Source organism: Callorhinchus milii, unplaced genomic scaffold (assembly GCF_018977255.1).
Source record: "Callorhinchus milii isolate IMCB2004 unplaced genomic scaffold, IMCB_Cmil_1.0 Scaffold7, whole genome shotgun sequence".
Taxonomy (NCBI): domain Eukaryota; kingdom Metazoa; phylum Chordata; class Chondrichthyes; order Chimaeriformes; family Callorhinchidae; genus Callorhinchus; species Callorhinchus milii.
In genome coordinates, this window is record NW_024704748.1 from 19,297,092 (window position 1) to 19,316,037 (window position 18,946).

Sequence of the window (18,946 nt, forward strand, 5' to 3'; positions counted from 1 at the left end):
AAATTGCTTCTGATGTAACATGCAAGGCTCATCACACCCATTTCTCAGTTCTCTGGATGCCATTGCAGGTGTTAACTCCTTTCCCTCCACATTGAGCAGTGCAAGGATACAAAGCAGTCTATTCTTAATCCTCTGGTTTCTTCTCTGGTACCATACTGCAGTATAATATTGGAGTAGAATGAGAACATAAAACATCAGCATCATGGCATGCAAAAGGTAAAAACATCACAAGTATAAAACCTGATGAGTTGTGAATTGCTAACATGTTCAATTTTATAATGAGTATATTTCAGGGTAATTATATATCCACAATCAGTGGTCATGTTTTAAGTCACTATATCCCTATCTCCTGCAACTTCCTTCCAAAAACAATGAGACATTAAACTGACGTCTTGCCTGCCTGCTCAAATGGTCATTAAAGAGCTCATGGTCTTATCTGAAAAGTGAAGGGAATTTCTTTTGCTGTTCTGGCTAACAATTCCCCCAGATTAACCTTAATCTCATGTTGGTCTGTGAAACATTGTTGTGTTCAAATAGGCTGGCATGTTAGACTACAAAATGTACAACTACTATACAGTAGATCACGTGGAGCACTCTGAGATGTTCTCCTGACATGAAAGGCATTACATCAATTACCAAAAATCTTTAAAAGTATTTGCCTGCCTGATTTTTGACACTATTTATTGAGCACATTGAGGCATTCTTTTATATGAACGGTTTTGTATGAATGCTTGTTGTTGCAATAATCATTTGAATGCATTGCTCAGTAATATCTAATATCAAGATTCAAAGGTAAATCGAAGTGAACCACAATGGATGCTTCACTATCTTTTCTACAGTAATACCAGTGGAAGAATTATCCTCTGGTGCTCATTGAAGGCCAAAAGTGGTTTCTCAGCAGTGACTAGCTTCGTGTGGTTGATTTTTTGAATATACTTGCTTTGACAAAGTGCAATTTACATGATTGGGAAACTAAATTTCCCTGCAGTTCCAATGACCCAAATAACCTAGGAGCTGACATTAAAGAGCTCAGATAATATCTTCAAAGAAGCTTGATCAGTAGAGATGATCAGGAAAAAAAAGTTTGTTTTGAGTTTATGCTCCAAGGCATCAGAAAATATCACAACTTCGGACCATACTTGTGCAGAGAAGTTGACATACAAACACAGAAATGTTGCTGTGATTGTAACAGGATAAACCAGACCTTGAAAGCTTATCTCCACAAAATGAAGCACTACCCTATTGAATGCTAAACTCTGGAAGTAAAGGAGGTGTTTTCTATATAGTGAGTTAATTGCATGTTTGTTGTGAGTATAAACAAATGTTAAGAAACAAGGCAGATCTCAACTTACACAAGCTGGCCAAGAGAAAAGAAAACAGTTACAACAATTCCAGAACAAATAATAATCAATTTAAAAACTACCTTAGATTAGGCAATAATCATGATAATCTAGAGAATGGTTTCTCTACATTTAGAAGTCTTAAAATAATCTCCGCAAAGACCAACAACTGAAGTTGGTTGTACAATTCCTAGAAAAGCTGAAAGAGCAACCTTGCTCCACCCAATTCTAGCAGCCAATAAATCACATGTCAGCAATAACCTTATATGGATGGTTAGTCAAGGATAGTGTAAATCCCCTCCTGGTTTAGTCCTAGATATGTGTTTCAGCAAGATTATCTTTTTAAAAAAATACAATGCCTGTTACACGCTAAAAATTGCTTGACTTATGAAGTAACAGCTGATTTTGTTGGAGGAGCTTTAAAGCCACACCTGGTCCTACTTCATCTTGTGCATGTCCCTATCTGGCAAGAGATTACCATCTGCAGAACAAACTTTGTAATGTCTGCTATCCCATTTTGGGTAAAACAAACTACTGTTTCCGTACTCAGCAGAAACAGACTCAAACATTTAGCAGCCTATAGACTACCAGTAATTAGTAAAACATTTCCCTGTAAGGAATAATGCAGAACAGTGCAGCACAATGTGCCATGGCCAGATTGAATCAGAGTCAGTCTGCTGGGCTCCATCAGAGGGAGTTCAAGTGTTTATGTGGACATTATTGGACACTGTCTACACAATCTTCTTTCATTTACACCTACCCGTAAGTGGCCCCAAGTCTCTATAAATCAATTAAATGTGCATCATCTAGTCAGTTATTGATAACATAAAATAAATTTATTTTTTAAAGTGTTGCAGTGGGTCAATATTTGCAAACACACATTTTCAGGATATGGTTAGAATATGCAGAGTGCTTGGAACACAATAGCCATTTTCTAAGTAATCTAGTCATTTGCTTTCAAGTTACGTAGTAAAATCCCTAACAATCCTCAAATTTAACGGTCTCCGCCCTAGGGTCTGTTAAACAGTAGAAATATTAATGATTTAATCGTTCCCTTAAACCACCCTTTTAAATCAGAATAGCCTAAAATCAATCTTTAGCCTTTAAGATTTTATCCTGTCAAACTTTTAAATGTTCCTGAGTTGTATAGTATTACTGTAACATGGATACTGTTATTAAGAATACGGTGCCCAGTTCAACAACACCCTTCCTAAATAAATGAGTGAGTTTTGTTCTAGAGTATAGTTCTCGGCTGAAAGGCCACATTATGCATCATATAAGGAATGTATCAGTGCCAGTATTTATGACTTAATCTGTAAACAAAATCCAAGGAATTAAAATCATTTCTTACATTCTCTTCCTTATTTAGCCATCAAAGTGCAAAGAATGTACAGGCACAGGAACTCAGAAGAGTTGCACAATTCAGTTATATGCAGACAGCTATCTTGAAAAGTCTCTGTGTATATCAGCATTTTAGATGGTTACACTCTCACAATGTCGAAGCCTGAGTGAGAAAGTTACCTAAATTGGAAGAAGATGAGGCAGTTACTGTACCATAGAGCAATAATAATTATATAGTTTCAATGTTCTACTGAAGTGAGACAAAATTAAAACTTCTGTTTATCCATGACTTGAGACTTCAATAGAATCTCCACCAAAAATATTCATGTGTGTACAGTGAAATTTTCCATAAATATTCATGTGGGTACTTGGACATTATGTGAACTATTATGAAAAGCTCCAGGCTAACTGACGCACAGCACAGTCTAATATCTGTTACCAAACACTAATGCATCACTTTACAGCAAGAATAAAACAAGAAATGTTACTTGATAACAGCAAGTGCTTGCTTTGGAAAAATGTATTACAATTACTGCTATTAAATGAAATATTTAACAAATATTTATTTTTTTCAATATAAAAAATAAATTCTTGTGAAATTGCAGAATGATTATTTTCTTGTAGGCCAAAACCCATTTTGTATGGATTTTGTAAAGAAAAATCATATTTCTTCTCAATTTTATATATAACTTTGTTTCGTCCAAATGTGGAGGAACACATTACAGATAATAAAACAATTACTCAACACTTTAGTAGTTCATCTTACTCATTACAAAGAGCTTCATAGTGAGTGAATACTTCCAGTACACAGTGAACCATCATACCCGAATATTTTGCATTTTTAGCTTTGCTAAAGAAATATCTCTCATCTTCTAAATGTTTCTCACCATCTGTTCAAATATGCATTGGGTTAATCCTTTGGTCCATTTGAATGTCTCTGAGGTTTGTCATTTGGCCACCAGGTTGGTCTTATCAACAAAATGTTAGATTACACAAATCCTTCTCTGTATAATTAAAACATTGGTGTATAAATAGTGTGAACAGCGAGACAATATTTCTATCAATTATTTTTTGCCAGCAGCGCATTTTTTCAGAGGATTTGACAGACCAAATGCACTTCTGAAATACAATACAAATTTATGTTTATATAGCGCCTTTCATGTCGGGAGAACCTTCAGAGGCGCAGTCCAGATTTTGGGCCTGAGCTGGGGGTGGGGAGAGAGGGAGGAAAGTTGAAAATCTTGAAAGAAATGAGGGAAGGGCCAAGCTGAAGAGACTGGACACACTTCTAGAGAATGGGGGCAGATATTCTGAAAGCTTGATCGCCAATGGTGGGACAGGGACAATGAAGCAGAGCAGTGCTCTCTGAGCAGAGGGAGTTTAATAAAGCAATCAAACCATGGCTCTGCAATAAATTTAACATGAAAATACATTGTTTAATACCATAAACTGATCACATTTCGTACTATTCTGTTCCTTGTATACAGAAGTGAAAGTATTCTCGATGTCTCGAAAGAGTTTGGAAAGGGCATATTGCACATTAAATCCAAACACTGCTAGGAGTTAAATTAATTTTGCTTTCACTTCCTAAAGCTTGTCGAGTAATGCCCCAGAAAAGCTCTGCTGCACTCACTTTCACCCACTCCTAGAAAATAGCCATAAATTGGTAGGAGTTGATCTGTGACATGGATTATAGCTCTCTTAGATATGTAGAATTAAATATATGTAATTCATCATTACAAGGGAAGAAACGTCTGGGCGATAATATTTGTTCAATATTTATTCAAAGTACTCTCCCCTCTCTATCAGAAACGAATATAGTTATAAAATACCTTTAATAGCTCTTGTAAAATGTCCTTATTTTTTAAAATGGCAGAGACTTTGGAGTGGTCTCTACCTCTCTTAACCTATGTGGATGACATATGGTACCGAGAAGCCCCACATAGAGCAGCTCCCCATCCCCCCTGGCTTTGCTCCGGGATCCGTTACTGTAAAGCGCTCTGAGATGTCATCCGGCGTGGAAGGCGCTATATAAATCCAAGTTGTTGTTGTTGTTGTCAGTGCTTCAGTCTAACCTAAATGTACAGTAGGTTTCAAATACATTTACATTAAAATTTTTATCCCTAGATCAGCAGAGGGGCTGGTTTGTCCCTTCTATAGACAAACTAACAAATTACTGTATATTTTTCAAAATAACTTATTTCTATTTTCTGGGCCTGGGCGAGAGGGTCGGTGCAGCAGAGCTTTTCAGGGTTCATTAGTGGTCAAGCTTTAGGAAACAAAAGCAAAATTAATTTAACTCTGTAGTGGACTTGGGATCCGATATCTGAGCCAGGCAGGTTCACCATCCTCCAGGACATTGTCGGTGAGTGACCAGGTTGTAGCAAGATTCTTCAAAGTCCACAAGTGATGTGATAATCCTGCGAGACTAAATGTGATTTGTAAAATAGCACCATTACAACACTCGCTGGATGAGCAGCACGGTGCTTACCAGTGCCATCTACTGTTAAACTGGTATTGCATCTGGTTCAATTTCATCAGCCCCCTGATATGCACTTCAGAGATACCTAAAGGCTCGGGCTGTACCAACTCAAATTTGTTTTGCTGGGACATCGGCAAGAGAAGCATGGCGTTCACCTTCTCACAAATATATTTCAGCCAAATAATAATAATAATAATAATAATCCTTGCATTTCATATAGCGCCTTACTACATCTCAAGCGCTTCACAGAACGGACTGCAAAGTGAATCGACCGTGTATTTTGTGGGCCAAGCGCGGCAGCCAATCGCGCCCAGCAGCCGCCCACAAAAAGAACGGAAACTGAATTCGAAATAGAAAATCTTCTGTGGTGTGAGCGAGCGATTGGGATCGGGATCGGGATTGGAGCTGGGGTTTTCCAAGTGGATCAGAATCTGGGTTTGGCTAAGACAATAATGTTTCACAGTTAAACTTATTTTGCTGACTGTGTGGAATATCCCGGGCAGGGGGTTGGACATTCCTCTGAGCTCTCAACAACTTCCTGATATGACATCGTTGGTTTCGTTTTGACTCACTTTTCGGGGTTAGAAGTTAAGGCTTGAGGGCTGTTGAGAAGTTTTCCGAAAGAAAAACAAGTCAGGGTGTCGCACGGGACAGAATAAACCCAAAAGTTTGGTAGGGATGGGCTCCAGGACGACGCTGTGGACAGTAATGGTGAGTGAGTTGCTTTGTAAGTTGGTGGAAATTGTGAGTTATAGCGTTAAGTGTCTGTTTTATTAACTGAAAGCTGCAGGAGCTCTGGTGGGGTGGGGAGGGGCTCTGTGCCGACCAGAGTCTGAACACAAAAAGGCATTTAATAATATATATATATATATCTCTGAAATGTGGGAAACTCCAGCTTTATCTGTCTGTCTGATCTGTTCAGAGACTGTTCTGCAGAGGGGCCACTTGGCTGTTTCTATAGTGGGTTATTGTGACAGCTGTTGATTTCTTCAGTCTGTTTTCTAACCAAAATGAACACTTGACATGGGATGGATTTCATAGCTGGGAGTACAACAGTAACTTTTAGTTACATCGAGTCTGGGAGCACTGTGGAGTTTCACACCGACACGCCACAAAGTGGATGAACACCACAAGAATTTGCCATTACCAATATCTTGTGGGTTTCAATTCCATTACAGTATTTTACTGAAATGAAACTTGACGAGCTCTGTTTTGAGTTGGAATCATGTCATCCCCGGGTTTTCTTCTGAATGAAATGTTTGACTTTTGTGATCCATTTATTTAACAACCAGAAGTAGGTGATGTTAACCGAACGCATTCCAGTATATTAAGCGACGTTGCACCTTCAGAAGGATCCATTTTGGAAGGCTCTGTTTGAGGCATTAACTAGCAATCTCTTGTACTGTGTGTCAGCCTGACACGGTATTTTTCTGGTCAGCGGGGTGTCTTGACACCCATTACCATGCTTAAGAGTATCGAAACCAAACTGAGAGTTCCATGCATCCCACCTACACATTGAAATTCCCGTGTTGGCTCTGGTTGGTAATACTCTCACCTCTGAGTCGCATTGGGACTTGGAACCCATGTCCAAGCTAACATTTCAATGCAGCGCTTGGGATGTGTTGCTTTGTTGGAGGTGCCCTTCTTCAGATGAGACGCTAATCAAAGGTCCTGTTTGCCTGTTTGGGTGGATGTTAAAATTCCCATGACACAGTTTGAAAATAGAAGGGAGTTTTGCTGTGTTTCTCTGAGCTGCGTGATGCAACACCAGCTGCAATACTTCCTCATTTAGCACATTTCTTCAGACTTAGGACTATTTTTAAAAAATTAGCAAGTAAAATTAACAGACTCCCACAAATTGTGATCTTGTGTAAACAGAACTTTGTTTAATTATTCTAAACTAAGATAGAATTTTCCCTTTTAATGGTCATAATGACAGTTGCCAGAATGCAATGCTCAATTTTAATTCCTGTTTGTAATTTAGTTTCCATTTACAAAGCTTGATTCATTCTGTTATTTGACATATTACAGGAGGACCCTGCTATAACTTTGCAGGTTTTCTTATAAGGTGGGTTTCTTGCAGATCCACAGCAAGCTTCCCACACGCCAGCCAACGTCCTGCACGTTCAAAAATGTCTATCTACCAGGGCATCAGATCGCTACTAACATCACTTCCTGTGAGCTGCACCTGAAAGTTGGTCATTTTTTTAGCATGCTGAAAAATAGTCTGCTTTCTGAATACACGCTCAGTGATGTTACCCTTCGGAGCAGATGACTGGCAATTATATCCCAAAGTGGTTTAGGATTTTATGGACTCAAATACCAATGGGGTTCTACTGAGCACAAAGAAAGATATAGGTTTTTCTATCTAAAGTGATCTATGTAGGTTATTTTTTTTTTGCAGTTTGTAAACTTGAATACTTCTGTAAGTCAGTTGGGAATCTACTATGAATATTGAGTAGCACTGTTCCATACAAATTTCAAATCCTGATGGCTCTGATAAGCTCTTGGGTTTATCGAAATGCCTACTCTATAAATTGTACCCTCAAAACTTGCCATTATCTTTAGCGGTTAAAAAAAACTTTTCCTAATTTCTGTTTTTTCTTGCAGCTTCTAATAATTGTTTATCACTCGTTGATGGTAGACAGTACAGATTCACTGTCTACTAATGAAAGTGGTTGTGGAAAGGATGAATATAAGCATGAGGATTGGTGTTGCATAAAATGTGATTTAGGTGAGTTTTTATTCTAGGCAAGTAATATGCCCTAGTTTATTTAATAATAATCCTTGCATTTGATATAGCACCTTATCACGTCTTTGAGATGTCTCAAAGCGCTTCACAGAATATACTGTAAAGTGAATTATATTTTGTGGGCGAAACGCGGCAACAAATTGCGCACAGTAGTGTCCCACAAACAGTCGTGGATTGAAGTGACCAATTCATTATTTTTTTAAAAAAAACTTGTTGGTTTAATATGAATATGAATATATTGAGTGGTATTTAGTACAGACACTGTGTGTGGTTGAAATGCACACCTACCTAGACAGACTAGATGGAAGCAGAGCACAGAGAAAAGATCAAACAGGTATAGGTTCAGAGTTTTGCAGGCTGATTCTGTGACCTGATGCTTAGCGCTCTGAGACGCTACTCTGCATACACTTAAGTGTAAGTTGTTGTCGTTATTTTGGAAGCATGAGATCAATTGGGCCAAAGTTCCTTCTTCATTGTAGCTCTTGTGATTGTGTGACGGGGGGATAACCTTTGCATTTTTGATAACATGCTTTATCACGTCGAAAATGTTTCAAAACGCTTCACACTGTTTTTCTGTAATGTGTAGTGACTGCATATTTGGCAGATCAACAACATCCTATATTTCAATGTTTCACCTCTAATAATTGTGGCTCTTTTCATTTCTGTAATATTTACTTCTAAAAATATATCAAACCTTTCGATCGTTCAAACAATTTCAAAATAATCATGAAATGTATTCACCGAATCTTTCACTAGTATTAAACCAGATGTTGCATATCGAAGGTATTTTTTACCATTTTGTGAAACACTTGATACTTCTGTGCTTTAGGTACTCACTTGGTGCAAGACTGTGAGAAAGGTGGGGATACGAAATGTGATGGATGTAAATCTGGAGAATTCATGGACGAAAAGAATCACCTGACAGAATGCCGTAGATGTACCAATTGTGATAGTTCGGAGGGTAAATATACATAAAACTGATTGCTAGGAACTCTTCACTTGATGACTGCATCGTTCAACAAATTAATTTATGAAATGTGCCAATTATTTTTTTGAAGCAAAATCAAACAGATTTAGTATGTTGCTAATAGCATCAAGTGCCACCCTATACTGTGAGCTCCTTGCTTTGCTAGATACCCGGAGAGAAATATGGCAAATGTGTGAAAGTGACTTTTCAACAGTCTTTTTAACAGAATATTGTTCTATGCTTGTTTCTGGCAGGGAAAGAAATCACAACCAATTGTAGCAGAACTCATAATACGGAGTGCAAATGTAAAGAAAACAGCTACGAGTTAAATAAGCATTGCTTGAATTGTAAAAGGTAAGTGATAGCAATCAATGCTTATTTCTAGCTGTAGATCAAAAAGTACTTTATCCTTTTTATCTTAATAAGTGGAAAATACAACAAAATGAAGTAATAAAAATTAATCCTGGACATTTTTGCTTCAATATCATTCGACTCTCAGATGCCACAGAATCGTAGTGAGCAACTACAGTGGAAGCCGGTTAAGCCGGACACATCGGGAATGGCCATTTTGTCCGGCTTAATGGGTGTCTGTGTTTAGCCAAAATACCATTCCCGACCAGCAGAGGAGCTATGGCGCCACTGTATAATAATATGTAATAATAATGTTTCACTTGAAGCAATGTTAACTAACCAGTTACAGTTAAAATACTCTCACAGAATTCAGTAAGATATGTTTATCTTTGTCAAGCAATGTGGAAATATTAACTAACTTATCAAAACCTACGCTAAACAATCCCTGAAATTAGGGTTATGGCATTTGGTTGGGGCAGAATAAAAGGAATTTTACTGTGTACCAGCCAGGGAATGCTTTTTTGCGTGTGTGTAATAATACCCCAAATGATCCTCACAATTTCCTAGAAATATTTTTTTCACGTCTTGTTTTATTTTTCTCCTCAAGCTGTAATGATGAAACTGAAGAAATTGTACAAGAGTGTTCGGCAATGAATGACACGGTGTGCAGAATAAAAGGTGCTATCCATTTCTTTTAAAGCCTGTTTAGTCCATGTGGAATGCATGACCAAACAAGCATTATACAATATAATAGTTGTAGCTAACAGATTCTCAGATATTTTTTGCCTGAAAAAATATTACTTTGACTCTATTTTAATGCTGTATTTGTTAAAAATACAAACATAAATTATTTTGGATGAGTTCAGTGATATTTGCACACTGATTTTTATTTTAATATTTTCCAAAATTTAAACCGCTCCAAGTGATTAATACTATTAATTTGCTGTATTTGTAAGGACCTACCATGAGTCATTAGAATATGCTCAGTGACCTGGTATCATGGAGGCATCCTGGGAGCTTTGAGCTTTGTTCTGTTCATGTGCTTTTGATCATTCAGTTTTTAGATGGACTGTGTGTTACCTAACGATAAAGATCAGGAAGACCCACCTCATTCAATATTGATCTCTGCCAACTTTGTATAAAAGCTGCCTAATTTGGTTGTGATTACTCCCTATTTTTATTTATATTGCCATGAAAAACAAAGTAAATGTACAATCACACAATCACAAATGTATAGCAATTGTTTGTACTGAAAGATATCTTTGTTTTCATTTGTCCGTATAGCAAAAAACAACAGTTCAACTGGTATGGTAGCAGCGGTGGTGGTAGGAATCATCGTACTTGTAGGAGTAGGATTGGTGGTATATTGGTATAAAAAACGATGCAACAAAAGTAAGTCACAAACATAAAGTGCATGCTATAGAACTGTAAGATGAAATAAAATGCAAGCTACATCAAACAAAAGTCTCATTTAATATTGTCTAATACAGTGGCTTAAAACAAAATGCATTTGTTAATTTAGAACCACATTTTTATATGTGCTCTCTTTGTTTTTGAAACTATATTGCAATTTCTGTTCTTTTGTTATTATAAATATTTATGTAAAATTTTTACATAAAATTTTGTTATACTGTTTTGATAGATCATCGGCCTTTAGACTAAGTTATATTTAAATGTAAGAAAAGTAGCTTCTATTTCAAAGGAAATAATTCTACTATCCACTGATGTGGGCAGGCAAGCCCCAGTGCTGTGCAAAAGTTGTTTTTTAACTTAATGAAGGAAGTGGATAAGATTGGTTCCGCTCATTTTTTAAGCATTTTACGTTAACTTCATTACCACACACTTTCTTGTGAAGAAAAGATTAACACATTAGCAAGATCAATAGTTTGTTGCATGCAGTGTGTCTTTGCACCAATTTATTATGCCAGCAACCAACCCACACATTTATTTTCAATTGCTCTGTGCTGCATTCTGGTTGGATTCTGCCATGCATTCAAAGTGGCTCAAATATCCTTACAAATAGAAACTTAATTTCTTGCATAATCAACATATAGTGACTTAGTCTAAAGTCCAGAAACTGAAGTTAAGACGTCAGGAATTTGAAATCTGAAAAAGAATAAGGATAATACAAGTTTATGAACTTACAACGCATACTTATTTGCACAATCACTGATGGTTCTTTGTGTATTCAGGCACATGCAATCCTGTGTCTGGATTTAATCCATTAATATAACATTTCAGAGAGTCTAGATTTTTGTATTTTTTTTAAAATTCATTCTTAATTTTGAAGTTGTTTTCTTAAAAAAACTTACAGAAAATTGGCTTAAACATTTAGAATGTATGTAAGAATTTGCCAAATTCTGGATGCTCTAAGTTGCTACATAGACTTTGTCTAGACTCAGGTGGACTCGACTAGACTCAGGTCTCCCATTGGTGATACAGATTTCAAACTATTCACGAAAATCGCGTATTAGTTCCTCATTCCATCAGCCACATTGTATATAGTTAAATTCCCTGCTTTATCTGTTGTTGCTTAAAAATATATACTTTTGTTTCAGAATATAAGCCATCAAAACAAGAAGATAAAACGGTAAATAACTAGATATTTTCTTTTGACAATATAAATTGCAGATTAATACACAAATATTGATTTTATTTGCTGGAGTTGAATTCTGAAATTGTAATGATATTCATACACATTCCCTTCTATGCTTTAATAATTTGTGATTTTTATTAATGTTTATTTTACAAATTTAGGAATCAGTTTGTGTGTCATTTTAAGTTAGAACATCTTTAGTGTGACCACATTGAAATATTGCTGTGTAGTTATAAATGCCAACATTATTTTTCTATGTAAATACATTAATAATCCCTCCAAAAACCAAAAACAATAATATATTGGTCATTTTCAATCTACGACTGTTTGTGGGACATTGCTGTGCGCAATTGGCTGCCGCGTTCGCCCACAAATATACAGTCAATTCACTTTACAGTATGTTCTGTGAAGTGCTTTGGGACGTCCTCCCGATGTGAAAAGCGCTATATCAAATGCAAGGATTATTATTATTATTATTATTAACAACTGGTAATAGATTGTGCCCAGCAAAATCAATAACATATTGTAAGTTTATTCAAAATATTATTCACTCTGCACATTGGTCAGAATGATTGCTCCAGTAATCATTATAGTTTTGGTGATCTTTTTAACATTTCAGTTTTAACAATTCCAATGGCTACTTCTAATCGATGATAAAATCTGTTCACAACTGTTAATCTGCCACATCTGTTAAACTGTAACACAAGACACTTGATCAAAAAAGCATGAATTGTGTTTTTATCATTGTCCTTCATTGGGGCTATGGGCAATCCAAATCCTTTATCTTCTTGCAAGTACCCCAAACATGAGCTATCGTTACCTTTCTGGAGGAATGTTTGCTGCAAAAGTTAGCAGTTAAACCTTTTTTTGAGCTACTGCTCCGCTCAAATTTGAAACCTATGTATTATAAAGCTGGTCTTTGTGGAACTTGATCTTCACAGTAAAATACTCTTGGACAGTAATTTAATCTACAGCAGTGTAAATTGGGGTAAATTTACCAGAATAGTCTCTATCAAAGATGTGCGTTTTGTGCATTATTTTGAATTGTGCTAAGATGTTACAATGCTACTAAAGGTGGCAAGAACAGCAGGAACATTTTAATACTGGGCACCTTTCTATAAAATAATTACCTGGTAGAGTCTTTCAGAGCAGCGGTCTAACTTTAGTGTCTAGATAATCTTTTCAAAACACTCAAGTATTACTATCTGAACTGTTCCATTCTAGCCCTATACCTCACTCCAGATAGCTACTTTTTTTATTCTAAGAGTAATCATATTCTAATCATCTTCTCTTGATTTAATTTATTTCAGCTCCTGGCAAAAACAAAAACAAAGGAAGTACCAGGTACAGTATAATAATCTTAGTGTTATTATAGTATACAGTACAATACAAAATTACATTTGTATGGAGCCTTTCATGTCGAGAGGACGTCCCAAAGCGCTGGTTTATGGTTATACAGTTATTATTGATACATTTTTCACAATCCATGAATTTCTTAACGTATTATTTATATTCAGAGCGCAACTTAGTGTAGACTTGTAAACCTCTATGCAGGGCTCTCTTTCCGATGCTAGATCCTGCAGGTTGTAGGTCTTTGTCAAATTAGCTCAGCTCTAGCTCCAAATTTGTGCTTTTGTGCAGACAATCTTGCAGAGGTGCACATGCATTAACTGAGTACAACAATAACAAATTACATTTGTATAGTACCTTTCATGTTGGGAGGACGTCCCAAGGCACTGGACAGTCAAGGATTTGGACCTGAGCAGGGGTTGGGATCAGGAGGGGTGGAGGGCAGAAGGGTGACCGATGGTGTGGTCAAAGAGGAGGGTCTTGAGACATGTCTTGAAGGAGGCAAGGGAGGGAGCGAGGTGAAGGGACTGTGGGATGGAGTTCCAAAGGGTGGAAGTAGAGAAACTGAAGGCTCTTCTGCCGATGGTGGGTTGGGCCGTGCTGGGGACGTGGAGGGCCTGAACCTGCTGAATGAAGGGAGCGGGCAGTTGATATGGCGCTGGCTGGTCACAGAGGTTCAAAGGAGTAAGGCCGTGGAGGGCTTTGAAGGCAAGGACAAGGTTTTTGAACTCTATCCTCTGGGGTGTGTGAAGCAAGTGAAGCCAGGCGAGGCCGGGGGTAACAGGGTCACGGAGCCTGGTGCGGGAGAGGACACAAACTGTAGAGTTGTGAATGATCTGCAGCTTGTGGAGACAAGAGGCTGACAAGCAAGGAGTTACCGTAGTCAATTTGAGAATACAGATTGAGCAATATTCTCCCCCTTACCAAATCCTTTTTAAACTGAGCTATCTTCCAAACTATTGCTACTACTAATAATAATCCTTGCATTTGATATAGCGCCTTATCACATCTTCGAGATGCTTCAAAGTGCTTCAAAGGCTGAATTTAAGAATTTTTCACAATTCTGCATCACCTTAAATTTTAAGACAAAATGGTCTTACACGCTAGGACTGTAAATGTAATTTGGGGGCTTCTGAATTTTTGGTAAAGCTAAATATACAGTATTTTCCTTACCAAGTGACTTTATTTCCTTTAACAGACATTGATCTCACAAGCGAGCAATTGATGGATATGGGCGAATTGATCGAACCCAAACAATACCATAAAATTGGACTAAAACTGGGACTAACGGAAGCTACATTGCAACAGATTGCAACTGATTATCAAAATAATAGTAAAGAACAGGGTTACAGAATACTCCTTCAATGGATGGAGATGCACGGTAAGAGAAGGGCATTCCCTGATCTGATTGACACACTCAGAGGAGCAGAACTCAAAAATATAGCTGAAAATATTATTCAGAAAATTGTTGGAAATCGTACAGAAGTGCCAGAAGGCTGTGTCGGCAACCCAGAAGATTGTGAAAATGGTGGCATGACATGCTCCACTACTGGGCACAGATGATTTTATATAATATTCAACCTGTTTTTCAAAGTCGTACACAGATAATGATTTGTTTATAACTCAGTATATAAAATATACAGTCCATTCACGTTACATTATATTATGTGAAGCCCTTTGAGACGTCTCGAAGACGTGATAAGGCGCTATATCAAATGCAAGTATTATTATTATATATAACTCTTGCAAGTTCTGAGAAAAAGGTTGAGGTCTGCTTTGTGTAATTTTGTTTACTGTAGATTATGTGGCCTGATCTTACACGGTTGCAGCCCAAGTGAATCAAAATTATAGAGATTAGAAAGGAGGCGGTTTACTAGCAAAGAATGTGATTAAGAAAATATTTTCCCTCAGATGGGCAATGAAACATTTTCAGTGTTGTAATAATAGATTACCTCAAAGACTGCCTTAGAGTGAGGCAAAATTAGTGATCTAAGATCAATATCTTAGATCATATTATTCAAGATAATGGTAAATAAAAGAGTCTAAAATCTTTTTGTTACATCTTTAGTATAGAAACATTGTAACTGTACAGTAACTTCAGATCTACACTTTAATTCTAGCTTCACAATATTTAAGTGAAATAACTGCAGTGCACATATGTTTGTTTGTTTAGATACAACAAGTGCACTATGTGCTGTTTTTAAAGTTTTTATAGAAATAAGTATAAGGAATTGTCAGTCCTTACCACTGGACACATGGCAACTGATTGGACTTTTTCCATTGCATGTTTGACAGATTTAAGGTATTCCTTTTGAAACCTCAATAATGTTAAAGTAATAAACTGGTAATGTAGAATAAAACGATTATTTACATTTTGATTAAAAAAACAAATGGATCACTGGCACCACAAATACAGTCTTCCCATTCAAATGGTGAAATACAGAGCTCTATAGAATTATCCTCCTGGATTTATTAAGTAAACAAATCCAAGTTAATTGGCTTCAATTCTTCAATGAATAGTATTTTTTATTTAAATTGCAGCACAATGCTATATTGTTCCTCTTGGGTATATTCTGTTGGGAAAGTATTTTTTTCAAAATTAAAAATGTTCACTTTGTTTTAGATCCGGTAAGAATATGTATGGATTATGTAGTAACAGATAGGAAAGCAAAACTTAATGTAAAACAATGTTTAACTGGAAGCTCTACTCTTGTAGGTTGTGTAAATTTTGTTCAATCGTATATGTTGAGTTTTATAAATAAAAATAAGACCCACATATCTGTGGTTAATCTGTGACACTGGTTCACAGATGAACAAATTGATATAGGGAACAACACAATGAAGCCACACTGTTAAGGTTTGAAAGGATTTTGTTTGATCAGCCGGGTGTCTGACACATGAGGAAACCCATCGAAGATTATCCAAAGCAGATTCAGAGTTACATGTATCCAGTCCCTTCTGGCTTCCCAAAAGGACTCAGGATTTTCAAGTAACAATATGAGGGCTTTGAGTCATGTGGGTGCTGTCATCTTAAACACGAGGGCAGAACCTGGGTGGTTATTGGCTATCGTAGCTGTCCTCATTAGGGATTGTGCAATGATTTACCAATCCTGGTTGTCACTCACCCGGATGCTGGGCTCTGGGGTGGTGAGCATCGGGAGACAATCACGGAGGCGTTTTTGGGAACCATTCACAAGATTACTTTGAAAATTACCCATTTAGCCAGGTGGATCCCACCATTGGAAATTCCAGAGATATTTGTTGGAATGGAATGCACACTCTCGTCCTGGAGGGATTTACCCTGTTTCCCTAATTCCAACAACTGGTCTACCCTTCCAAGTCATGCCGATGAATTAGGATTTGTTTTAAACGTTTGAATTTTTTTAAAAAAAATTGCTTTAAAGGGCTGGAAAAGCTATTCAAAACAAAATGTCCCGAAGTGTTTTAAAACAAATCAATATTGTGAATTTTTTGCCAGCTACTTGAACAGGTATTACTTTTTATTCCAACATTCCTAAACTGTGGCATTCATTAACTTATTTCATTTCTTAATACAAAGTTACATGTTTAGTTATTAGAAAATTGCATGTTTCAAGACTACATGGGTTTTGTGGAAAATAAAATCAACATTTTTATACCGCTTGTTTTGCTGCATGTTACTTCTGATATTCAATATAAAAAAAACACATTTCAAAAAACTAACCAATTTAATTGATTCAATGATAACAGGTGCTATTTTGCTTCCAGTGCCTTGGGATGTGAAAGGCGCTTTACAAATGTAATTTGTTTTTATTATTTTGTCTACTCACTCCTTCACCTCATTCAACGTTTGGCTCAAGACCTACCTCTCTGACCATGCTTTTGGTCCTCCTTACCTTCCCACTCAGCTCAGCAACCACCCCCAGCTCGGGTGCCCAGTCAGTACTTTTAAGCACTTTGAGTTATCTTCCTATCATGAAAGGCAACATATAAATGTGAATTTCCATTGTATCTTGGGACAGACTAAGAGGAGCAACATTCTGTGATTCCTAATGTTATATAGAGCACATGTAAATATAACCACCATCTCTGTTCAATTCTTATTTTTTTAAAATATGATACTATAAAACATCTCAATGGTCAGTCTCACAATTTTCTTTAGCTACAGAATGAATAAGCTAATTAACTTTGCTCTCAAATTTCATGTTTTAAGAAATAATGTCTCTAAACATTTTGCATGGCCTCAAGTCAAGTTTCAGTTTACTATTTGTTCCTTGTTGTCATCTTTCTTGAGAAACTCAGCTGTATTAGAAACTCAAATTTTGGACACCATTATTTAGGGCAATTTGTGGTTCAGGCTGTATTTTCACAGTCTTTTATTTTTTCATTTGAATCGATGGTCACCAAAGTCACCGATGACAGCAATGTAATATTCGTAATAAAAACAAAAGACGCTGGGAACACTCAGCAGGTCAGGCAGCATCTATGGACAGAGGAAAGTGAGTTAACATTTCAGGTCAATGAACCTTCGTCAGAACTGAGGGATGTTGGAAGGGAGCGGTTTATAAGCACTTGCAGAGAATGGGTGGGGGAAAGAAAGGCAAAGGAAAACTTTTGGTGGAGGACGCCTAAGTTTTTCCTTTGTCATATAGCGCCTTATCACGTCATTGAGACTTCTCAAAGCGTTTCACAGGATACACTGAAAAGTGGTTTCACTGTATATTTTGTGGGAGAAACACGGTAGCCAGTTTGTGGACAGACAGACATGGAGTGAGTGACCAATTTATTTGGGGGGGATTTGTTGGCCAGGATACCAGGAGAAACTCCTTTCTCTTTTCTAATAGTGCCATGGAATCTTTAAAGTCCAGTTGAACAGGCTCAGGTTGCCCAGTCAGTACTGTTAAGCACTTTGGGAGTTTGAACTAAGACTACTGATTCCAGATTCCATTGTGGAGCTTGAACCCACATCCTTCTGATTCAGAGGGGAGAGTAGTACCAACATGCCCTGCTGACATTCCTGTAGGATACGATATGCTTTGAGTTTTCCATGAAAGCCGCAAAGCATGTACAAAGTTTAATATGTTGTTTGAGTCATAAGATTGTACATGATTGTGCAATAAACCACAAAAGTGGATAATAGCCCGAGGTGAGAGAGAAAGCGACAGCCAGATACAATGCAGTGATACAACTAGTCGTACACAAAATATAGTTTTACTATATTTCCCCTTATGGGGCGATGGAACTTATCTTATTCAGAATTATGTATTTTTGGTCAGCCGGGTGTCTTACATGCGGAACCCATTACCAACCTTAAAACTATCCAAACCAGACTGAAAGCTCCACATAGGTATATGTAAACACCCTAGACATGAAAATCTCAGTACGTAGTGCACTGCAAAAAGGGCAGAATAAATTGGGTGTGACAGCAAGACTGGAATCTGAGAACCACACTTAAAGTTAATATTGATGGTGGGGTATTAGTCCTCCAGGAAGCTCTTGGTAACTCATTCCACGCAGGAGCAGCAGATGGCAGTCCAAATCCAAGGATTACATTGGCCATGTCACTTTAGTTCAAAAACCCTGATGCAGGTTTAGCACAGTTGTACATGTTTTATCCCAGTGAAGTTAATTTGCCATTTGAACTAACTTTCTATTTTGGATGGGGGCAGTACCAGTAAATATATTAGAGAAGCACATAAGACCTGAGCTAGCTGAGTGAAGCAGGTAGCAGAGTGTGGTGTGAGCAGGTTGGAGAGGCAGGGAGGTGGTAGGGCATATCGTGATTTGT

The 18,946-nt window shown here is 37.2% G+C and overlaps 1 protein-coding gene across 1 annotated transcript; it reads left to right on the forward strand.

The window, feature by feature from the left end:
• Nucleotides 1-5,530: 5,530 nt before the first annotated feature.
• On the forward strand, nucleotides 5,531-14,832 carry LOC103180778 (tumor necrosis factor receptor superfamily member 6). The gene is made up of 9 exons (XM_007896817.1): nucleotides 5,531-5,874; nucleotides 7,774-7,897; nucleotides 8,745-8,876; nucleotides 9,137-9,236; nucleotides 9,841-9,911; nucleotides 10,518-10,625; nucleotides 11,792-11,823; nucleotides 13,140-13,173; nucleotides 14,378-14,832. The coding sequence occupies exons 1-9, from the start codon at nucleotides 5,842-5,844 to the stop codon at nucleotides 14,740-14,742; spliced, it is 999 nt and encodes a 332-aa protein (XP_007895008.1). The 5' UTR covers nucleotides 5,531-5,841; the 3' UTR covers nucleotides 14,743-14,832.
• Nucleotides 14,833-18,946: the final 4,114 nt, after the last annotated feature.

Bases quoted from the DNA above. Each gene is read 5' to 3' on its own strand.
- LOC103180778 (XM_007896817.1), top strand. From the start codon at position 5,842: ATGGGCTCCAGGACGACGCTGTGGACAGTAATG. The intron at 9,237-9,840 runs GTAAGTGATAGC...TTTCTCCTCAAG, and splicing joins CATTGCTTGAATTGTAAAAG to CTGTAATGATGAAACTGAAG. The intron at 9,912-10,517 runs GTGCTATCCATT...TTGTCCGTATAG, and splicing joins CACGGTGTGCAGAATAAAAG to CAAAAAACAACAGTTCAACT.